Source organism: Artemia sp. Qi Xiang Cuo, chromosome 18, assembly GCF_049724085.1.
Source record: "Artemia sp. Qi Xiang Cuo chromosome 18, ASM4972408v1, whole genome shotgun sequence".
NCBI classification, from domain to species: domain Eukaryota; kingdom Metazoa; phylum Arthropoda; class Branchiopoda; order Anostraca; family Artemiidae; genus Artemia; species Artemia sp. Qi Xiang Cuo.
Window position 1 is genome coordinate 20,980,971 of NC_142811.1, and position 22,597 is coordinate 21,003,567.

General features: G+C 33.4%; 1 protein-coding gene and 1 non-coding gene across 2 annotated transcripts in view; one reads left to right on the top strand and one right to left on the bottom strand.

Annotated features, from left to right (window-relative positions):
* fry (microtubule binding protein furry) overlaps positions 1-22,597 on the top strand; it is a 303,691-nt gene that overhangs the window by 168,853 nt on the left and 112,241 nt on the right. Inside the window, exons 25-31 of the mRNA XM_089104145.1 lie at positions 5,817-6,003; positions 9,965-10,134; positions 12,934-13,223; positions 14,904-15,087; positions 17,100-17,310; positions 20,221-20,384; positions 21,330-21,532. Of these exons, the coding sequence (XP_088960271.1) occupies positions 5,817-6,003; positions 9,965-10,134; positions 12,934-13,223; positions 14,904-15,087; positions 17,100-17,310; positions 20,221-20,384; positions 21,330-21,532 (1,409 nt within the window). The remainder of the gene's footprint in view (positions 1-5,816; positions 6,004-9,964; positions 10,135-12,933; positions 13,224-14,903; positions 15,088-17,099; positions 17,311-20,220; positions 20,385-21,329; positions 21,533-22,597) is intronic.
* LOC148941315 (small nucleolar RNA U3) lies at positions 13,529-13,736 on the bottom strand. Its single transcript, XR_016143327.1, has one exon. It is a non-coding gene; the product is annotated as a small nucleolar RNA U3 (small nucleolar RNA).

Genomic DNA, 22,597 nt, shown 5'->3' on the forward strand with positions numbered 1-22,597 from the left:
CTGTCAACAAGTTATGCAAGCTGTCTATTGTTCATATATAATGTTTTTATCAAAGAGATAATCGTATAGATTTTGATAAAAGCCTCATTCGATTTAAATTGAAAGTTCTAGATCCGTTTTTTAAAGTCAAGAATAATCGGACAGTAAGTACCCCCCCCCCCCATGCCATAAAAACTTGAAACTTTTTGCATTCAAAAACGAACAAAAATTAATTAAAAAAAACTTTCCGAAAAATAAGTTTTTCAAATAAAATTAAAGTAAATTTTAAACTTAAGCTCAGGAGATACAAATACCTGTTAAAACTCAAACTCGAAACGACCAGAAATTAATATTAAAGAATAAATGAAACCCATAACGAACAGAAACTAAATAAACAATCATAGCAAACAAACATGCAACAGGTAGTAATATAAATGAATAAATAGATCTTAAAGCGAGTAATGCTTGGATTGAATATGAAAATCAAGCTTAAAACGAAAACAAATATTTTGCTATTAAAGTGTAAATGAAACTTAAAACGAACAGAAATTAAATAACAATCAATGCGAACAAACATACAATATATATTAATGTAAATGAAAAATTAAATCTTAAAACGAGTGAAACTTAAATTGAATATGCAAATCAAGTTTGAATCGAATAAAAATAACTACAAACAAGAGTTTGGGTATCGTCTCACTGCAGAAGCCTAGAACCTTTTGCGTCATTGGCGCTTTACTGAAAACGAATCATAATGAAAATTTTTTCTTTTATACTTAATGTTGAAATTAAATATTAAAATTACAGTAAAATTTTGAACTGATGAGCTTTCAGCAATTAATATCATTATGCATCAAATATTCAGTTTAATTTATTAGTTCTTTCCAAGATTGGTCAAGACAAGTATAGTTTCACTTCAAGCAAAATTTGGATACTGCCCCCTTCTTTAACTGTAAAAACCTAAAGCCTTCTGCGTCATTGGTGCTTCACTGAAAACGAATTACTCGTATATTACAATTTTATTATTTTCCAGTTCTTACAGCATTGAAAATGAAAATAAAAATTACAGTGAAAAAAATCTTGAACTGATGGATCTTTCAACAATTAATATCATTATATATATAATATTCAATTTGAGTTTGTTTATACTTTCCAAGACTGTTCAAGACTCATATAGTTTTGCCATTTTTTTTTAACTCTGCCATTTTTTGTAACTAATCGTGTTAGTTTGTTATGAAAACATTATATGGCTTCTAGGCATTTATATTTGAGCGAAAAACTGCACCTCAAACTTTGTGGAACATGCATTTTCTTGCATGAAACACCAAAATATAATAAAATGTCAAGTTTCGGAGTGTTCCACCACTCGCAAGCAAGTGCCATTGGTATTTTTTCAAACCGCATGGTCAATTTAGGGGGTGAAGGGTAGGCTAATTCTCGTAGCAGCCCCATTCCGTCGTGGTATGGTTCACTTTTTCAACACCTGGCGTCTGGACTATCATACAATCTACCAAGCATACAACTACCCCAAATCAGTATCAATAAATAAATGAAACCCAAAACGAACAAAAATTAAAATAAATATTAGAGTCAAACTCAAAACGAGCATAAATTAATATGAGTTGGGTTCAAAACCCCTAACGCTTTCTAAAAGCCAGAATATAATTTGTACTTTACTGAAAAAAAATTCAAATGAGTTTACTGAAAAAAAATGTGAATTGTCAATTTAATATACATATGCTTATATTTATTCCCTAAAATCTTAATTAATTTTGATTTCTTAAAGTTACAAAAGTGAAAATATTTCAAAGAATCGTTTTCAGTAAAGCGCTAATGACGCAGTAGGTTTTAGGCTTCTGCAGTGAGACGATACCCAAACTCTTGTTTGTAGTTATTTTTATTCGATTCAAACATTATTTGCATATTCAATTTAAGTTTCACTCGTTTTAAGATTTATTTATTCATTTACATTAATGTATATTGTATGTTTGTTCGCATTGATTGTTATTTAATTTCTGTTCGTTTTAAGTATTATTTATACTTTAATAGAAAAATATTTATTTTCGTTTTAAGCTTGATTTTCATATTCAATCTAAGCATTACTCGCTTTAAGATCTATTTATTCATTTACATTATTACTTATTGTATGTTTTTTGCTATGATTGTTTATTTAATTTTTGTTCGTTTTGGGCTTCATTTATTCTTTAATAGTAATTACTGGTCGTTTTGAGTTTGAGTTATTACAGGTTTTTATTTCTGCCGATCTTAAGTTTAAAACGGCCTTTACTTTTCTTTAAAAACTTTTTTTTCGGAAAGTTTTTTTTTTAATTAATAATATGAAAAGGCTATTACCAAGAAATGCATAGAAGGGCTAAAAAAAAAAGATAAATATTGTACTAATGATAATATCGAATTGCTGCGTAAGCATCAAATAGCATCTTTTAATAAAATATTTGTGGATGATATTGTAGGTATAAGTCTCTAACGTTAAATTTTCGCAGATATTAATCTAGGCCTTTTGTGCAAAACTTGCATAGAAAGGCAAAAAGATACCATGCCATATAACTAAATCTATTTTAATGGTTCATTTCATGTGTGTTACGTTTGTTCGAAACTATCCTCTTTATACAATCAATTATATGTGTGTATTCTTAACCATAAACGTTTTTAAACAATTTCTAAACATAATACTCGTCCATCCTTATCCGTCTTAAAATAGTTGTATGTGACAACTTGACAACAGTGGCAAAATCGTACTGTAAACTGGCACTTTATCGCTAGTGTTTTTTAAACATTGCGTTGTAATAACTATTGCATCTTATTACATATTAATTAAAAAAACTTTTTCCACAAAATAAGTTGTTCAAAGAAAAGTAAAGAACTCCATTAAACAAAAAATGAGCAAAAATAAATCAAATGATCTACCAAGCGTGAAACTACCACAAATTAGCATTGATAAATAAATGAAACCCAAAACGAACAGAAATTACCAAAAATAACCGAGTCCAACTCAAAACGAGCAGAAATTAACATAAGTTGGGCGCAAAACCCATATGCCTTCCCAAGGCCAGAACAAAATTTGCACTTTACTGAAAAAATTTAAATTTTTTTCTTTTATAACTTTAATAAATCAAATAATTTTAACATTTTGATTACTAAATATCAGTATATGTATATTAAACTGACAATGCACATTCATTTGTATTTTTTCAGTAAAGTGCAAATTTTGTTCTGGCCTTGGGAAGGCATAGGGGTTTTGCGCCCAACTTATGTTAATTTCTGTTCGTTTTGAGTTTGACTCGGTTATTTATTATAAATCAATTACGCTGAACAAAATGGATATCTCAAAATTTTGATTGGATGTGTCTGAGGGAATGGTGGGTGTCGGGGGGGGGGGGGGTGCTAATTGCCCTCCAATCACTTTCGACTATTAAGAAGGGCACTAGTCCTTTGAATTTCCAATCGATTGAGCCTGTTCTGAAGTTTCTACGACAATGCCTTCTATAAAAACCTTATATGCCCCCAGGGCATAACTTAAAACCCTTGCCCTGAGGGTTGTGGGGGAGTGTCCTCCTCAAAACATATTTTCCATCTGGAAATCAACTACGCTGAACAAAATGGCTATCTCAAAATTTTGATTGGATGTGTTTGGGGGAATGCTGGGCGTTGGGGGTGGGCTAGTTGCCCTCCAATCACTTTCGACTATTAAAAAGGGTACCAGAACTCTCAATTTCAAATGGAATAAGCCGCTTTTGAAGTTTCCACGACGGCCCCTTCCATGGGAAGTGCCCAGCTCTAAATGAAAAAAATAATAAATAGTATATTGTGCCAGCATTGTTCATATATGCCATCAGGGCCAAACCTCAAAACCTTGCCCCGAGGGTTGTGGGGAAGTGTCCTCCTCAAAAAGATATTTTCTCTTCGGACATAAACTGCGCTTAACAAAATGCCAATCTCAAAATTTTGATTGGATGTGTTTGGGGGAATGATGGGCGCGTGAGGGGGGGCTAGTTGCCCTCCAATCACTTTTGACTCCTAAAAAAGGCACTAGCCACTTCAATTTCCAATCGAATGAGCCCTTTTCGAAGTTTCTACGACAACTCCTTCGATACGAAGTGCCCGGGTATGGAGAGAAAAAAAAAAACACATTGTGTCCACATTGTTCTTTACTTAGGCAGCACTATTGCGCTGCCTATGATACGAGTTATTAATACATGTTCTATTAATTATTTAACATTCAATATATTATAATAAGGTATTGCTATATAATATATTAACAATTTAATAACTTAAAGTATTAAATAATTAAAGGATTTTAATACATAGCTAAATTTATTTGAATTGATAAACTTAAATTTATATTAACAATAATTATTTTAAATAAATAAATTAAATAATTTAAAATATATAATAATTCAGGTGGTTTTTCCTCTTCTGGATATACTCTGTTTTAACGGTTTCTAATAATTTTGGGAAGCCTATTGCAGCGCATTTTCTAGACTTGCTCAAATATCTCTAGTTACACCTTCCTGAATCTCTTTTATGTGCTAGAAATAAAGTCCTTTAGACTTTGTTTTAAGTCTAGTATATCAAAATGTTCCTAAGCAAGGCTTCAATGCTATTTGTCACGGCAAGCAGTTCCTTGAAACCTTTCAGATCAAGTGTCAACAAACAGGGCATGAACTTTGTTAGTGACTTAACACATACACATCGATCATCTCAAGTGACTTACATGTCATTTTTCTCTTTCATAATTCGTAGTATTATCTTGCGCTCATGCCCACGTCCGCAGCAACTTTTCAAACAGTAGAACGACGATCTCCACGAATCACAGCATGAACTTTCTCGGCATGGTCATCATTCGTTGATGTGCGGTAGGTTGTCCAGGCTTTGATTCGTCACCGACCAATAATCTTATTATTCGTCATAATTTGTCAATAATTCGTCATAATTCGTCACCGACCACCGACCAATAATCGACCGTGCTCAAAAGGCCTAAACTACTCAAAGCCCTGTGACTTGACTAAGTATCTAAAATGCCTCCTTTAAAAGTTTGCCGATTTTGTAGCAACATTTTACTCACAACGTTTGTTCTTTAAACTCGTTCATTGTCATTTTGGCACTAACTTGACCAAGTTATGCTCATGGTTGCTTCAGTGGCTTTTGCTCAAAAGCTGCCATATTTGGTTTTGGCACATCAGTTGCTTCTCATAGTCTTTGGTTTTGAGTTTACAACCAAAACTGTGTGCCGTAAAACTGAACGATTTTCAGAGGAGTGACGGTGAGAAGAGTAGCTACCTTGGACACGTTCTTTGCTGTCCATTAGCTCACTGTTTGTCCCAATTTACTTCATTTTTCTCTTGGTCTTTTTTCTTCTTTCGTTTTTTGTTATTGCGGGCCATTAAGGAAGTATATTCCTTGTGAACTATTGTGTTTATAAGTGCATTACAAAGTGTATATTTTGTGTGTATCAGTGTATCGTATTTCTGTAAGTGTATTACAAACATGGCTTCGCCAAGCCAGCGACCCTAAAAGTTGATTATGTACTTTACAAGAAGTCTTTACTATTTGTGGCTCTCGTGCCCGTGTGGTTTGGCCTGTTAGTGCGCCTTTTACTCCATAAATTAAAAGATATCTAATATTTATCATTACTTATAAAAATAATATGAATAATAAATAATATTTATTAAATAGTATTTTAAAACCAACTTATCTGCTAGTAGTTAAGTTTCCACATTATTTGCATGTGATCTTTTAAATCACATGAAACATGAAATAAACATGAAATGAATCATGTAAAATAAACCAATATGAAATAATAGGGATCCGTTTTGCAGTTTTACAATTGAGAGTGGCACAGTGAAATCAACGATTACATATCTTACCAGTTTAGCTAGTGGCCAGTCATCACTGTATGCTTCATCGACAAAAGAAGGCAAATCATCACCAAGAAGTGATCGTGCGCGTTCAACTCCGGTTACGCCGGCTCCAGTCGAAGAAGCTCTGCCATATTTTCAACGAAAGGTAATAGATTGTACTTGCTTTGTTAACAACCATGGTCGTTGCTTGCGTCACTTGCACATAAAAGAGACGGGCAGAGTATTAAAAGCCCAAGAACTATTGCACAAATACACTACTTAAAATGTAATGCCACTTGGAATGTGAATAAAATGGCTAATAGCCGTGTATCAGTATTTTTGTTTCTTTTTATTAATGCTTTATTGGGTAATGTGGCAATTACGCCTGCAAAAAAATAATATCAAATAATAAAATCAAGCTTATTTATTGTGTTTTGTAAAAAGAAACAATTATGTAACCTTTTGCTAATTTCAAACGGGTAATAAATTGAAAAAAATCCAGTTGGTTTGAAATTGAGAACTTAATGAAACAAGTCTGAAATTGGGGACTTCACTTTAATTTTACCAATAAAACTGGTAAAAGTTGAAAGGACGCAGTTGCGTCAATTCACGAAAATGTAGCAGAAGGGGGGGGGGCAACAATTATAGGTTTTTCCTAGTGAACATATAATAATCAATTAGATTAACGTTGAGCAAATATACCTAAAAGGGGGGTTAGTTACTTATTTACACGGTATTTGTTTTGTGATCTAGGGGGGAGGGTACTTTTCTGCCTCCTTTCCCCAATTGACACCACTAAAGGATAAACATTTTAACACGTTCGGACAGTGCCACCTTCTGAAGATAGGCCAAAACAAAGTGGTTAATATTGGTCAGTCACTAGACTCAAAAGCATATCTTGAACGATAATTGTCAAATTAATGTAAAAATTTTTACCATTGCTTAACGCAATTGTATAGCCACTGAAACTTGGGGGTTCAATTGATAGGTCTTTGGTAATATGGTATTTAAATATTTTCTGTTATTTCTATTTCTGTTGTTACCCCTTTCGACGCTGGTATAAAGCCTACGTTTTTCTCATCTGTATGATAAGAGGACAAACAAACAAACATCGTTTACCCTTTGAGGTCTCTTAATATCCCTTTTCTTGAGATTACAGCAATTAGGTCAAAAGAACTGGAAACCTAAAAATACCGGAAGAGCAGCAAAATTACAAAATATGCTGTATCATGATCAGTGGCGTAATTTCGTCAAAATCCTTGAGGGGGGGGGGGAAGGAACAAAGTTTAAGCCAATTTTCCCAAATCAAATGGAAATTACAGTGCAAACTAAAAATGAGCCATATAGTGCCATAAAGGTAAAGATATAATAAAGAAAACTGACGCGTTTCTGTTGATGCTTGAATCATACAGGCTTATCTTAGTTTTGACAATATTTTTGAAAAAACTACATTTCAGCTGGGGGGGGGGGGCAAACTGGTGTCTGGAAGGGGCAGTTACCCCTTTCATAATTGATATTAATATAGATTTAATCAATTAATATGACGAAGTATGAGTACCCATTTCAAATCAATCTCTAACTCCAAAATTTATTGGAATTACTTATAAAATTGGAGTACTAAGACCAACTTATAACTTATTTCTTATGGATTTCCGTCTTGTCCTTCATAGTCGTGGCCGAGGGGTTGGAATTAAGGTAAATGTATCGCTGAAGGAATTGGTAGTAGAGCAATCCAGTTGTTAAACGTTATGGACGGTTATATTGATTCTAGGTTTTTTGTTTTTATTGATTGATTCGAATTAAAATTCGAAAATAAATTTGTATTTAGTTGTTTTGATTCTAGGTTCTTTGTTTTTATTTAATGATTTGATTTGTTTAAGTGATTTAAATAAATTTGTATTTAGTTGTTTTGATTCTAGGTTCTTTGTTTTTATTTAATGATTTGATTTGTTTAAGTGATTTAAATAAATTTGTATTTAGTTGTTTTGATTCTAGGTTTTTTGTTTTTATTTAATGATTTGATTTGTTTAATTGAATTAAATAAATTCGTATTTAGTTGCTATTAAAAATATTCAAAAGAACTGGAAACCAAAAAATACCGGAAGAGCAGCAAAATGACAAAATATGCTGTATCATGATCAGCAGTGGCATTGGCAGCAGCAGTGGCATTAACACCAGTGGCGTAATTTCGTCAAAATCCTTGAGGGGGAGAGCAAAGTTGGAGCCAATTTTTTCAAATCAAATAGAAATTACAGGGAAAACTGAAAAATGAGCCATATAGTACCATAAAGGTAAAGATATAATAAAGAAAACTGACGCGTTTCAGTGGATGCTTGAATTATGCAGGCTTGTTTATCCTAAAGCTATGTGTATCCAGGCCATCAAAATATTGTATCTGCATAACTTTGACTTGGAAGGTGGGGCAGAGGCAAACCAAAAGAAACTTTATCCCAGGTTATCAAAATGGCATATCTGTGACGTCTCGCGAGCAACAGGTGGGGGAATTGACTTGAAAATTTTTGAGTGCTGGGGGAAGAAAATAGGCAAGGGACCTTCATGCTCCGTGTTTCAAGGGAGGAGACGTGGAGACAAAAAAAACGAGCCATATAGTACCATAAACGTAAAGATATAAAGAAAACTGACGCGTTTCTGTGGATGCTTGAATCATGCAGGCTTATCTTAGTTTTGAAAAAACTACATTTCAGTTGCCCCTGTCATAATTGGTATAAATATCAATTTAATCAATTAATATCACGAAGTATGAGTACCCAATACAAATCAATTTCTAGCTCCAAAATTTATTGGAGTTACTTGTAAAATTGGAGTACTAAGACCAACTTGTAGCTTATTTTTTATGGATTTTCCGTCTTGTCCTGCATAGTCGTGGCCGAGGGGTTGGGATTGAGGTAAATTTATCGCTAAAGGAATTGGTAGTGGAGCGATCCAGCTGTTAAACGTTATGGACGGTTGTATTGATTCTAGGTTTTTTTGTTTTTATTAAATGATTTGATTTGTCTAATTGATTTAAATAAATTCGTATTTACTTGTTTTGATTGTAGTTTGTTTGTTTTTATTTTTAATTTGTTTAATTGAATTAAATAAATTCGTATTTAGTTGCTATTAAAAATTCTACATCCCTTGAAAATTTAAATAAAGGATCATTTTTCAGTTCCCCCCCCCCCAAAAAAAAACAACGAATCCTCTTAATCCTCTTGTAATGGGGCAATCAGGTTAAAATTAGGTGTTTGTTGTCAGGGTCAAAAGTTCGTACATTTTTAAAAGAGCATTGAAATATCCGAAAATAAGCTATACTGACTACTGCTAATTAAAAAGTTATAGATCTAATATTGATCCTGACAAAAATATAAATTTAAAAAATAGTTAGATAATTTAAAGTCATCTAAATTGAACAAATTAAACCGTTATGATAATCACAAATTATTTACATAATATAAACTTAAAAAATATAAAATTTATTTAATATAAGTGAACTTATAAGCTGAATGCTGATATTGATAGAAATTACTGTAAATTCACGAAAATGTAAGGTTTTTCAAAATATCGCTACCTTTAATTCATTGGTTATTTAGTTCAAACTTATCTTGAATGTGAATTGCCAAACTGACGCTAAAAATGCTACCAATATTTAAGGCAATTGTATAGCCAGTGAAAATTGGGGTTTCAATTGAAAGGTCTTTTGCAATGTGGTTTTTAAATATTTCCTGTTCTTTCTTATGCCAAGTTAATTCCTTATTCTAAGTTTCTAATCTAAGTTTCTTATTTTCTATTCAATTATAAGTTCAGTCTTATTGAACCTAATTTCATACCTACCTTTTGGGAAAAAAAAAATGAATTATAAGCATTGTTTTTCTCGTGAAACGTGGAGAAAAGCGGAAGTAGTGTCTTTCCGCAGCCTAGAAAGATTAGAAGAGGGAGCATTCGAATTAGGCCTTGATTCATTTTTATTGGGCTCTAAAATTTGTTACTGATTTTATGAATTTTAGTCAAATATTTTTAAGGATTTCAGTAAAGGATTTAGGATTTTTAAATATTTTAGTCCAGGATTTTTAAGGTGTTTAGGTAAGGATTCAGTCAAGCAAATTTACTAAGGATTTTTTATATTTTAGCTAGTCAGTGTTGACGAGTCTGTGGTTGTGATGCGTGCTCAAAATGCGGAAGCAGAATGCTTTGATGTTTCTCAGCCTCGACCAGTTGCAATGCCGGAATACGGTGGCTATTATGGTCAACTGACTGACTTTTTGCCGGATAGTTCACAGCCTGTAATGGTGTTTCAAAGGTATGCTTGTTAATACAGGAAATTCAAAACCATTTTCCATACTAATCCTAACGTGTTTTTTCAGTGATCGCTTGGGCTTCCTTTGAATTGGACCTTTAGGGATGTAGTTTAAAATAAGAACTTATTTTATCCATACATTACAAAGGATGTAGGAAATGGAGGTGATTCCGTCACCATCACTTCAATGTGATGATTACACTAGTCTTTGTAAATTATATGAAACAATTGCCTTAGAAATGATTCAACATGTTACATCGCATAACCAATTGTTATACCAATAAACGTGTTTAAAAAAAATATTTTAGGCTAGTTGCCAAAAAAACAAGGATTGCATTAAAAACTTGCTCTTGATTTGTTTTTATCTGAATAAGTTGTCTTGTTTCATGTTTTTTTCTCAGTCCTGGTTGAACTCCCTTTAAGTGATGATGCTAAGACTGTTTCAATATTTTTAAATGGTCACACATTTATTGTAAGTCTTATTTATGTTTATATTACTATATTATTGTTTATAATTATATTATATATTATTATATACTATTCATTATATATTATAATATTATCAATTATAATAATATTATATATTATAGTATTATTATATATTATAATTTAATATATTATAATTATATTATATATTATTTATTATGTTTTATATAATATATTCTTATATTACTCTTATTTTATACTTATCTGTGCTTTGCTGAGGACGGCTCTCAGATATAGAGCCGAAATATTTATTTTTAAATTTTTTTTCACTGTCTTAAAATAGTTCCTCGTTGTTTTACCGTTTGTAATTTGTATTATGGAAAGGCAGTGTGTCTTTTTGCCGTTATCTGTTGCTATTATGTGCGCATTTTATGCATACTACTTGCGTTACGTATGTTACGTGCGTTTCGAATCATACACTTTATCAATACCGGTAGTAAAAGGACCTTTTATGTGACTGCCAAACCATCAATATGTATTCCGGCACAAATATTTAGCGCTTGACTACCTACTAACTTAGTACTAGGAGTGGATAGAACTTCTAGAAGAAATATACACCAGGTTATTCTCATCCACATTGCTAAAGCTTTTGATAGAATAAAACATCGTGTCCTACTAAAGAAATCCTATGTTCATGGAGTCTATAGAGGTTTGGCAAAAGTACTCTGCAGGTTGATTTCGATGGATTCTTCGTGAATATTTAATAAATGTAGGTGTTACCCGGGGTAGCATCTTGGGACCTATCGTTTTCTTTGTCTACATAATGACATGGGACACAACCTTGCAAGCCCTTTGCATCCCTTTGCCGACGACACACAAAGCCCAAAATACGATGTCCCAGTCCAAGCCTCCTACCACCTACAAAAAAACTTTTAATAATTTAAAAATATTCGATAAGTATGCATGGTCAAGTTCAATACGTCGAAAACAAAGGAGCTGTTGATATCCTGATCGAAAGTGCAGCGCGTACACCTGAGCTTCATTTTGACGAATGAAGCCATAAAAAGAGTTGACTCGCTTCGTCTTCTAGGGATTCACTTCTCCACAGATCTCTTTTAGAAAACCCATCTTGATGGGGTGAGAGCCCCCTGAAGACGGGGTTTACTCTTTGCTGCAAAAACATTCTGCCATCCAGTTTGATCATCCCTATTTACAAGTCTTGCATCAGACCTATCGCTGAATATGGATGCCAGCTGTATGCTGGTGCTCCGAAAACGTTATTGGCACATCTTTAAAAGATCAAAAGTAGATTCACTGGTCACCTATGAAGCTTTCCAGTCTGTTTGTGAAAGGTTTGATGTAGTGGCTGTTTTCTACTAGTGCTAAAATCAAACTCTTTCAGAAGAGCTTACTCTTATTACCCTTCCCTCCATTATCCAACCGATAAGGATAGAAGGCATACAGCTCGTTCCAGTTATCTTAAGGTTTACACGCAAAAACAGAGTACTTGATGAACAGCTGCGTTTGACTTTGCACTTCGATTTGGAACGACCTCCAGGGGATGTTTTCCCTAAAGGTTTCTCCGTTGGGTCATTCAAAAAAGAAAAAAAGAATTCAACTGTCAACTAAAATCTCGTGATGAATTGATGTAAAAAACCAGTGGTAAATCAGATACTTAATAGCATCTGGTGTGCAAATTTAGGAAAAAAAAGTGCTTAAGATACGTCTGACGCGGTTAGTGATTTCTAATTGTTGTCATGTTAGAAATAGCTTGTCTATTGAAGAATGAAGCTGATGTAGGGGGCTAAAGTAAATTGTTATTGGTGTCTATCAAATTAATCACACAAAAAAAAACAAGTTATGAACTGACTGGCAAATCACGATTTCTCATCGTCTTCATTCAAGTTTTCTTAATTCAAGTCTTTTTTTTTGTGTTTGGTATAAAATAATGAAATTTTTTGGAAATTAATTATATATTAATGGCAGAATACATTGTATTATACGTAGTATGGGGGTTGAGAATGGTAGCCCTGTCTAAAATGTGATAATTTTGCTTGTTTTAGACTATTGGTACAGGAGTTAATTTTATAATATAATTATTCTTTTAGGTACAATTTAACTCGTTTATTTATGAGGCTGTCAATGGATTAGAATTTACTAGGACATTATTATTGACAATAAAAATAATATAACAAATTATGAATGATAGGAATAGCATTATAGGAAATTATTATTTTTAGTTATAGGCTCACAGAAATCGTATTTTTTTAAATAATAATTTATTCTTATAATGTTATAATAATTTGTTAGTCATACTAATTTTTTATGGTATTTTTTATAATAATTCATAAAAATTTATTATAATTTTTCTTTTAGGTACAATTTGGCCCTTTTATTTATTAATGATTTGGTCGTCGATGGATTAGAGTGTGTTGACTGGGCTGCCCACCTTCCGTTGATATTGCACATGTCCATCTTGGGACTGGACAACTCAAGGGCCATAATATCTGATCACTGTCGAAATTTACTCATTAGCTTGCTCTTGGTGCTCACAGGCCATAACGACTATACCTCACTTGGAAAGATTTTATTAAGGAACAGAGCAGCTGGATTGGGCTTGAAGCTTGTCGTCCCATCTTCCACAGCTGTCGAATTCGACTTTTTAGGTATTTGTTTTTCTATATATGCAGAAAATCTAAATAATACGTTACCTAATATGGCATTGTGCTTTACAGTCCCTACCGGTGGAGCTGATCTCCATTCCATTGATCTACAATGAAGAAACCCTTCATGTTTACCTTCCCCAGAATTCTTATGGTACCCATTTAGAGCTGGGTCGACTCTTGCTGAGCTTAAAGAGTCTCGCCACTGACCCCCGTTCCAAACCAAATAACAAGCGACGCCTGGATTCGAACCCTCTGTCCTCACGGACAAAAGATTTCAATTCTAGCGTACTAACCATTTGGCTTGGACGGTTCTGCAAAATAAACACTCATCCCAGCCATTAAAAAAACAGCCTGGAACGGTCCTGTGACCAGGTTTTGCCATACGCCAGAGCCGGTCTGCTTCCTCCTCAGAGGCAGATGTTTCTACTCATCGTCATGGTTTGTAGAAGCGTCGGTTTCCCAGTAAAACCTAAGCAATCATACTACAGAAATGATTCTGTGAAGTATGATCTTCACAGGGGGTAAAATTCACAATTTAGAATTTTATTGTACGAAATATTGATTTTGGTTTAGCTAATTATATAGTAAAGAAACAAACTATTATATTTTGTCGTTATTATTAAATGATTTTCGAAATTTGAAAAAAAAGTGAAAAATAATAAAAAAGTAAAACAAGAGAGAAAAAAGAGACATAAACCTAATAGTACGTTAATTTTCTTTAGAAAAGGAAGAGTTCAGCAAATAAGCTTTCTCAAAGAAACAGCTTTCTTTGAGCATACGACACAAACATGCACTTGAATTAGGGTGTACCCTTGCATCATTGTCGGCTATTACTAAAATTGGGTCTTTGCTACTCGGGCTAAGTATTTCGTTTTCTCTTTGTTATGTATATTTTTTATGAGGGTGTATTTTTTACCCCTTTCCCTCCTCTTTCTAATACATAAACATTAACTTAGCTAATTGATGGATATTCGTAGATTCAGTACCATTAAGATTGACTAAAAACCGCTAGATTTTTTAAATATGAAAGTCATTTTTACAGTAAACTCCGTTCTATCTAATGATGGCATTTTTTTTTATTTGATTTTTTTTTTGCAGTTTGTAGTTGGTGTTTTTCTTTCATTATGTGTTTTTCTTTCATTTCATTATGTCAATTCTATAAACAAGGATAGTGAGTTAAAACTTTTTACACTTTTTACCATCTTTTCTATTCGTTTGTTTTCTTATATAATATGTTTTCCATTGCGTCGTGCCTAACGTAAAAGAGCGTATTTTGTACATTCTTTCAAGAATGAGTTGATATTAATGTAAAACAAACATCGTTTGTGAAATATGCCTTCCTATGTTGATTAGAAGACTCACACTGTGATCTTGACAGTTGTGAATGGCTATTATTTAATTATTTATAATTTAAATTCAAAAGTGGAAAACATTCATCTTGTAAATCTTCATCTATTGGTCACTTTTGAGAGGTGTATCTACATCCTAGACTATAGGAGAAGCTAGCCATGACTGAGGTCTTAAACATTTCTAAAATTTTAGTTCAAAATCAAATTAGTAAAATATTTTTCATTTTACATAATTTCGCCTATACTTAACAACACTATGTGCATTCCGTTTACCGTAAGAACTACTATGGTCAAGTGCCTGTTTGTTCCTAAATTGAACGTACAATTCCAGATTCTACTCGTGATGTCAGTGAAGTTATATGTGAAGCAGTCCCACTCACCATACCAGCAATTGAGACTGACGAAGGTCAATCAGACGAGAAGAAGGCAGACGAACGTGCTGCGGCCGTTGGTGAAGGGCTTCAAAAACGGTTAACTGAAGTGATTAAGTCGCTCGTCAACTTCATCTCATCTAAGTATGTTTGCTTTAAAAGATAAGCTCCCTAAGTTAGCTTTGTTTTTTCCCTTAGGCATTTATTTGTTTTTAGGCCCCAAAGTAGAAGTTGTAGCGCAAACTTTTAATAATAAAAATTCTAGATTATGCTGCATTTTTGGTTCACCAAGTCCAACCGTGAACTAGCCTGTTCTCAGCTATTCTTCTCATAATTGAGCCGTTCAGAAGCCTAATCGGTAAATTTCCTTTTTTGAATTTTATAGGTTTCAATTTAGAGGCCTTCTGTTCCCTGAAAATAGGGAGTAATGCCTTAAAGTGGAAATAATACTTCCACTATATATATATATATATATATATATATATATATATTATATATATATATATATATATATATATATATATATATATATATATATATATATATATATATATATATATATATATATATATATATATATATATATATATATATATATATATATATATTTATTTATTTATTTATAGTAGCAGGAGAGTCGCTGGGCCCCGGCACGGGGTAGGCTTCTCTATATGAATTCTCACTGTCGTTTGTTTTTTAAACGCAGACAATTTGGGTCTTTTCTTGATGTCATGACGTCCAAATGGACCTTAAATTAGAAGTGGTGCCAAAAACGTAAAATTACGTTTTTATTGGACCTAGTGGTGGGATAAAACTTCTTCTTTTGCTTCAGCTTGTCTTTTGCCATTATGAAAGACATATTGCCGAATCTTTGTTTCTTTTAATTGTTCAGGTGCTGGGACAAACCTTCTTTTTCTTCCAACAATTTATCTAGTCCAGGTTTTTGATTTTCAAAGGTATAGTAGGATTGATGACCTTATCCTTATCAAAATCCAAAACCCAATCATCATCACTATCATTTTCAATTTGTTTGTTTCGTTTTACCTCGGCTTGTCTTTCTCAGTTGGTAAATGCAGCGGTTTTATCGGCTCGTGCAGTGAATTTCTGTATTATATTCGAAACGGACATTATGCTAATTATATTGACAAAAAACAGTCTGTAAAAATGGCCAGCCAGTTGGTAAAATCTCTTTCTTCCCCCCCCCCCCAAAAAAAAATGTTTGGTAGGTAACTACACTGGTCAGCAGCACTTACGTTTGATTCTTCACTACTGATTCTTTACTGACCCAACTAATAACCTCACTTCCTACAGTTTTTGGGTCTTAACATCACTCCTCGTGGGTTGTCCCTCCTGGGGCCGCACGGCCTGCTTTTAGCCTAAATAATTGCAGAGAACTGCGTACTTTTGTGTCCTAAACATATTTAAGGTCTTTTGCTCAGATCTAGCACAGCTAAATAAAAAAAAATCTAATAATCTTTTTTAAGTTTAAAACAATTAAGAAGCCATTGTAATGGCGCAAATTCTGTTACAAGAAGGCCTTCTGCCATCTATTGGTTTAAAAGACAGCAATGTGGTAAGACCAGTCTTCAATAATAAGTGATTACACTAAGTTGCCAATAAAAGACCTTAAGCTAAACTGATGGACTATGCCGAAAGAAAATGTTAGCCGAATAGCTCCTTTTTTCGTTATTGTTCCAAGCTTTAGTTTCTTGTTGTTTTTGTTTTCAATGTGCGTCGAAGGTGCCTTGTTATAGTTATATAAAGATGCAATATTGAACTTTGTATACTCTTTTTACTATTGGCCTTCGACGCTTTTTCTTTCCCTTTTTATTGAAATTGTTACAATATACTGGGTATCTTCAGCAGGTAATAATTTCCTAGGAGCAACTAACAGCTTTTGTTTTTCCATATTTGACTATCCCATTTACCTCAAGAGAGACTAGAGGCAGCTGTTTTGGTGATAGTAGCATAATCGTAGTAACTTTTTTTTATTTCTGCAGAATTATTGCATAATGAATTTTTAGCTTTTCCCCCCTCCTTTATACTTTAAAGGTGAATTTGGACTATTTCGCCTAGAGATAACTCCTTTTATTCGCGTAGTAGGCGTAGTCTCTTCCTTTTATTTTTGCAATTTTATTAAACGTGACTAATTTTAGAGCGGGTCAACCCTTCTGGAACTATGAAGATACGACATCAAAAACATGGAGCATTCAGTCCTCTAAGCAACTGGAATCATTTGTCCAGAACATAGCTCGGGTTTTTAGTGACTCACAGCCCCATACTATATTAGAAGAGAGATGGGCTCAATTTTCGTTGAATTTGGCTTTGTCGTCACCTTCACGACATTATGCTGGGAGGTCACTACAGGTAACAATGTGACGTTATTTTTTAGGCCTGTATAAATAGAATGTAGGCCTATATTGATAGGTCTGTATAAATTTTCATGATTTAACAAACATTTTTTGTATATCATTGATATAAATATTAAAACTATGAGTTATGATAATGTTTTAAAATATTGACCGGTGATTCACAATCCCATGTTATATTATTGAATGAAGAACGGGCTTAGTTTTCATAAAATTTATCCTTGTCGTCAGTGTGCTGTGTCATTGTGCCTTTGTGGCCACTACAGGTAAACAATACTATAACTTTTTGTTAGGCTGATTTTATAATTTTCGTGCTTAGAAGCACATTTATTTTTATGTATCGTTAATGGGAATATTAAAACCATGAATTATTGTAATATTTAAAAGTATTGGCCGGTGATTCACAAACCCCCATGCTATGAGGCTGGATGAAGAACCGGCTCAGTTTTCATTACCTTTATTTTGTCGTCAGTGTGCTGTGACATTGTGCTGTGAGGTCACAGCATGTAAACATTACAATACCTTTTTGTTAATCATATTTTCAAATTTTCACACTTAAACGCACCTACCTTTATATATCATTGATAGAAATATTAAATTATGAATTATTGTAATCTTGAAAATATTGGCCGGTGATTTAAAACCCCATACTATATTACTGGATGAAGAACAGGCTCAGTTTTCGTTGAATGTGATTGGCAGTCACTGTAAGTAAAAATACAGTACCTTTTTATTAGACCTACTTATAAATTTTCATTCTCAGTTTCTTTTAATGCTTTTATAATGTATAATACTAATCCTTTAATGTACTTTTCATTTTAAATTTGTTCCAAACCTGCTTCAGTTTTTGACTCATTCATATGTTCTAAACGACCACGAACATAATAAAATACATTTTTAATCCCTGGACCCATCTTTAAAATCATATTTGAAAACCACAAGATTTTTATTTGGCTATTTTAAAAGTGAGAAGTTTTTAGTGCAGCGCCGCCTTTTGCCAGCGTTGTCACGCCAAATCGGGAGAAGAAATAAATTAATTAGTTAAATTTGACAACGCTTTTCGTCAGTGAAGATTCAAACATTAGCAATATGTTGATTCCCGAAGACAACTACACCTTAAAAGGAAAGCTACGCCTTCTTAAGCTGTTCGTGCCACATATTATTAGCCTATTTCTGTGGTTCTTTTTTCACCCACGTTTCTTTGATTCCAAATTTGGCGTGTGCTGTTAACTTGCATAACTGCTTATAGTTGACCACAGAAACTAATTCTGTGTATTATTAATATAAATCTTGAATTCAGCGGCTTAATCTCGTCCAAATCCAACGACCCCACAAAAATTAATTATCAAGGCTTTGCACCGTAAATTCAAGCATTTCATATATATGATAATAATAGTTATAGCAACAATCATAAAATTAAAGTTACCGATAGTGAAGGGAAATATTGGTAAACATAATATGAAAGAAGAAAAGTAAAAAAAAAGTACAAAACAGTGCTGCCAGATAACGAAACGTCAAAAATTATATCCCATCAAACGTTTTTCGTTTGTGAAATATTCAATTTTCCTTATGTGTCTGCAATGGCCAAATGATCTGTTTTCTAGTAATTTAAAACTTTTCAGCCAACTGTATTATGCTTACCGTAATTCTTAGTCGAACTAAAGCCACACTAGAGAAAGTTCAGGTTATCCTCATTTTGAACACTTTGTCATTCAATTCTTTTTGTCATTTTGATACGAACAGGGCTAAACTTTTAGTAAAAAAAAAAAAAAAAAAAAAAAAAAAAAAAAAAAAAAAAAAAAAAAAAAAAAAAAAGTGCAAAGACGGCGGAAAAACGGTACCCTAAAATTCGATGATTCTGGGAAACATATGAAGAGTTAAATACCAGGCATTGAAGCTGTAATACAAAATTTTGTCGTTTGACAAATTTTTCCATCCAAATCGTCATTTTGGATCTACTAGTTACTCAGTGGCATATAAGTCACGGCGGATAGTTGGGTCACATGCTGTAAATAGGCGTGTTAAGTTGTCTTAGACAGAAAAATTCAGTTGTGTTTTAATGGATGGAGAGATCCTAATGGCAATTTCAGATCTATAATTACTCAGTGGCATATAACTCACGCTCGACTTAGCTTGAGTTGAAGAACAAAAATGGGAAGAAGTTTAAGATCATTAAAAAAGTGGAAATTGTCTTATTGTGAACACAATTGTACTTTCTGTTTAACATCAAAATTAGCTTAGAGTTCGTTTATTTGACAATAAATTTACAACAAAACAACTTTAACATAGTCTGCCCCGTAAGGCTCCATGGCCGAAAAAGAAAATCCAATCTCCCACCTCACAAAACCCCAAAATCACAAGCTTGACTGGATTTTGGACTTCAAATACTTCAAATAAGACTTCAAATAGGACTTCAAACCAAAAAATCATTAAAACTGAAATAACTCATACTCAATTAACATTCAAACTCAACACAGAGACAACAACTTCCGGAAAAAAAAACTCAGTTATTAACTAGAATTTCTTTGATATTCTTTTTCAAGATGCCAAACGAGTGGTAACTTTGTGCAGACTCTGGGAGTTGTTCCAAATCATGTTACACGCTATCAGGGGGTTGAATTCGGACCGCAATGATGGTTGCATGCTACCCAGTTTTCATTTGTATTGCTGGTTGTGCATATCCACAAGCTTATTGGAGGAGGGAGGGAGGGGGGGGGGGGTCCAAAGACAGGAGCAAAGCTTCCCGAGAAAATATAGGGTAAAAAAAAGTTTTTAAACTAAACTGACCATCCTTCCTCTTAAAGCTTGATCTCTGTGTTCTGTATCCCACATTTGCATTTATAAATATTGATTGCCGTATTTCTTTCGATACCAATAGAACCTATTTAAATACTGGAACATTTTTCAGGTTTTTCGGGCCTTGCGAATCCCCGTGAGCTTACGTATGATATCAGACATTTTATCACGTCTGGTAGAAACTGTTGCTGAACAAGGCGAAGATATGCAAGGATATGTGACTGAGCTTATACTTACCCTAGAATCAGCCGTTGATTCATTGGATACAGACTTTAGGCAAGATTTCATTTTTATATTATGCGTTACTCTCTCTCTCTCTCTCTCTCTCTCTCTCTCTCTCTCTCTCTCTCTCTCTCTGTCTCTCTCTCTCTCTCTCTCTCTCTCTCTCTCTCTCTCTCTCTCTCTCTCTCTCTTTCTCTCTCTCTCTCTCTGTCTCTCTTTCTCTTTCTCTTTTTCTCTTTCTTCTACACCTCTCTCTTCCGATTCAAGATCCTGGGTTCAATATTGTAAACTGTTCATTTCTTGTAATACAGTAGATTAAAAAAATAAAATATAAGAAAAACCTATTATAAAAGCCACAATCCTGTATTCGGGGCATTCATTTAGTAGTTTGAAACATTAGCTAAGAGATTGTCAGGTGTCTATTTTTTGATAATAGATAACCCGTAAATTGTATGAAAGTAACCATTTGATCCGTAGTTGTGTCAGTTGGGGAAGGGCACTTGCTCTCCCAGACTCTTAGTTCCCCCTAGATCTTGAAAAGTATCTTTTTGGGGGTTATTTTCGTTGAAAAATATATATTTGGTATTTTTTTTAACAACACCCCCCTCCCCCTCTCTAGGTTTTGGAATATATATTTTGTCCCGCTAAATTCTCGTGAATTGGCACCACTGCTGATCCATATACTGCGGATGAGGAATGCATCAAAAAATTTAAACCCAGTATCGTAAAATGATTAGGATAATATTAGCTGAGTGCCTCGTTTAAAAAATAATTTCCAGTCCCAGATCTAGTGTAGATTCTGAAGCAAAAAAACATAACTGTTGCGGAAATTTGAAGATTTATTCCTTTTATCCGCTAGAGAAGAAACAAAACGTTTTTTAATTCGTATGCTTCTTACTCTTATTAATTTTTTACTGTTTGTATCTTTTATAATTTGTCCCCATCCAAGTTATCTATTTTAATTTATTATCATTTATTAATTGATTTATCAATTTTTAGGCCTATCGACTTAGCTCGTGATATATTCAAATCAACTCCAAATCTGCACAAAGAAGCCATTGGTCCCAAAAAAGGTTATTCAGGAGTTGCTGGAAAACTTTACAATGGATGGAGGGATCCAAATGGTCATTTTAGGTCTACTAGTTACTCAGTGGCATATAACTCACGGCGGATAGTTGGGTCACCTGCTGTAGATAGACGGGGTAAGTTGTCTTAGACAGGAAAATTCAGTTGTGTTTTGACGTCTCTCTGTGTGTGTCGTCTATGTGTGTGTGTCATGGATGGAGAGATCCTAATGGTCATTTCAGATATATAGGTACTTAACGGCATATAACTCGTGGCAGATGTTTGGATCATCTGTTTAGCTAAGCGTGTGTAAGTTGTCCTCCCCGCGAACGCACCCCTAAACACACTCACCAGAAGGTAGAACAAACTGGAGCCAGTTTACTGCTGCACAACGGATTCTTTTTTTCCCTTTTTCACGGATCTAAAACAGCATAAAGCAATTGTAGTTAGTATTGAACTTATAATCACATTTGGACAATACATTCTAAGAAGCTCAAAACGCATGTTTATCCTCCCCCCAAAAGCACTCCCAAACACACTCACCAGAAGGTAGAACAAGTTGGTAGAGTTTTCGTTCCCAGGAAGTGACGGGGAATTGAGATTATGGTGAAGCAGAAACCCACAATACCAGAGCAACTCTTATTTCTTATACTCTTAGACCCAACCTTAATTCATTATTTCTTATACATTATATATTATTCAGGCCACTAACTGGAACTAATAATAAAATAATATCCTTAATCACTAATATATTATATGATATTAAAGTCAGGAGCGCCAATTTACGAGAATACGGAGAGGTTACAGTGATTTTTTTTTTTCAATTTCATTTTCGGTGAAAACAAAAAAAGTCCAGGGGAGGGCATTAGTTTTTTTTCAATGAAATTACCAAATAAGGCATTTTTCAAAATCTCTAGGAACTTTGAACTTTGACTTTATTCAATATAAACACACAAATAAAACACAACTCCAGGGACTGATCAATGATTACTAGGGCCTAAGAGTAGTCCCTGGATAAATCTAATATTCATAAAAATAATATTACTAATTATTGAAAAACAACAAATTGACAAACAAACAAACTTTGAAAAAAAAGAAAAAAAAAGACTGATCAATGATCTCTAGGGTTTAAATGTAGTTCTTGTAGAACTCGAATATTAATGAAAATAATATAACTATTTATTGAAGATTTGAAAATGGAA